Source organism: Ictalurus furcatus, chromosome 7 (genome assembly GCF_023375685.1).
Source record: "Ictalurus furcatus strain D&B chromosome 7, Billie_1.0, whole genome shotgun sequence".
In the NCBI taxonomy this organism is placed as follows: Eukaryota; Metazoa; Chordata; class Actinopteri; order Siluriformes; family Ictaluridae; genus Ictalurus; species Ictalurus furcatus.
This window is the reverse complement of record NC_071261.1, coordinates 30,166,332-30,167,720: the sequence shown is the minus strand read 5'-3', so window position 1 is coordinate 30,167,720 and position 1,389 is coordinate 30,166,332. Positions and strand designations below refer to the sequence as shown.

Genomic DNA, 1,389 nt, shown 5'->3' with positions numbered 1-1,389 from the left:
TATATGCCGCGTAATTAAACGAAACAAAAGCGCATGCATTTCGATACTCCTTTCTCCCCAGCTTTTGACCAGCACTGACACATGGTGGGTGTTTGGCTTTCTCCGTTTGGTTGCTATTTAACTCCCCCCCGTGCAGCTCGAAGTAGCAAACTTTTCGCACCTCACCTCGGCCGTGATGAGCTCGCGCGCTCTGTCTTCATTCCCCCCGTGGCGCTTTGATCCAAAGCTTCATTTTTTTTTTTTTTTTTTTTTTTTTTTTTAATGCAAGCATCCCGCGTTAATGAAGCGCTCACGTTAGGACGCAAACACGCAGGAAGCAAACGCGGGGAGATTATTACCCCGCGCATACACCCTCCCTCTTTTTTGTCTTTAATTGCTTGTTTGGAAACAGATGTTCGCAGCTAATTTCGCCTCTAATGGGATGATTCATTGAGTCGGGGAACGGTTGCAAGCCTTTGCAGTAAATTAGTGCAACAAAGAAAAGGCTAATCCCTGCTGTTTGTCTTAGATGAAGTCTAAAAAGTGCACAGGTTTACGGATATCATCATACGCACGGAAACCACTAAGAAACGACCGATTAATTGAATGAAAACCTGAAGCCGCGTGCCATATACAAGAAAAATTATTATTATTAATAATAATAATAATAATAAAAACTACTTCCATAGGTATCATTGATTGGAAATGTTTATTATAGCATGCTATCCCTGTTTAATTTTATTAATCTAAATAGATAAATAAACATGATATTAATATTAATATAATAAATACATATCAAACGTTTTCTATTGGTTGTGCATAGGCTTGTCTGCTATCTACTTGCAGATAGCGGTTATTGTACCGAGTGTGTGGTGTGTTATTGGCCGGGTGTTTTGGGACGTCCCAACACCTCCTCTCGCTTTTTTCCCTCCCTCCGACTGTGTGTGTGTGTGTGTGTGTGTGTGAGACCAGAAGTTCCTCGTTTTGCATAGACCAGCCTCCCCATTGGACAACTTCGACGTTTTTAGGGAGGAGTCTTACTGGCAGCAAAAAAAAGCAGAGAAGGGAAAGAAATGAACGTGCACGAAAAAAGTCCCGCGTCTTGACGGATGCCCTGAAGTTCAGAAACTTTTTCCAATGCGTGCTTCGGCGAAGAGAAAGAGAGTAGAAGAGTGAGTGAGCGAGGTGGCTTCATAGACAGTACCGAGGCCCTGGACGAGAACATTTTGTGGACTTTTTTTGCTTCTCGTTGGACTCATTGTTTTTGATTTTTTTTTTATTTTCTTAAAAAAAAAAAGGGAAAAGAAACATAAAGTGGATTTGTGTCGTTTCGGATCTCTCTGTGGTGCTTTTCGGTCGTCGGCGGAATAATCACCATGCAGGCGCGCTACTCTGTGTCGAGCCCTAACT

At 42.3% G+C, this 1,389-nt stretch overlaps 1 protein-coding gene across 1 annotated transcript in view; it reads left to right on the top strand.

Annotated features, from left to right (window-relative positions):
* Window positions 1–248: 248 nt before the first annotated feature.
* The window catches only part of foxc1a (forkhead box C1a), a 3,883-nt gene continuing 2,742 nt past the window's right edge, over window positions 249–1,389 (top strand). The window contains exon 1 of the mRNA XM_053629741.1: window positions 249–1,389. This exon is cut by the window's right edge and continues 2,742 nt beyond it. Within this exon, the coding sequence (XP_053485716.1) occupies window positions 1,356–1,389 (34 nt within the window). The 5' untranslated portion in view covers window positions 249–1,355.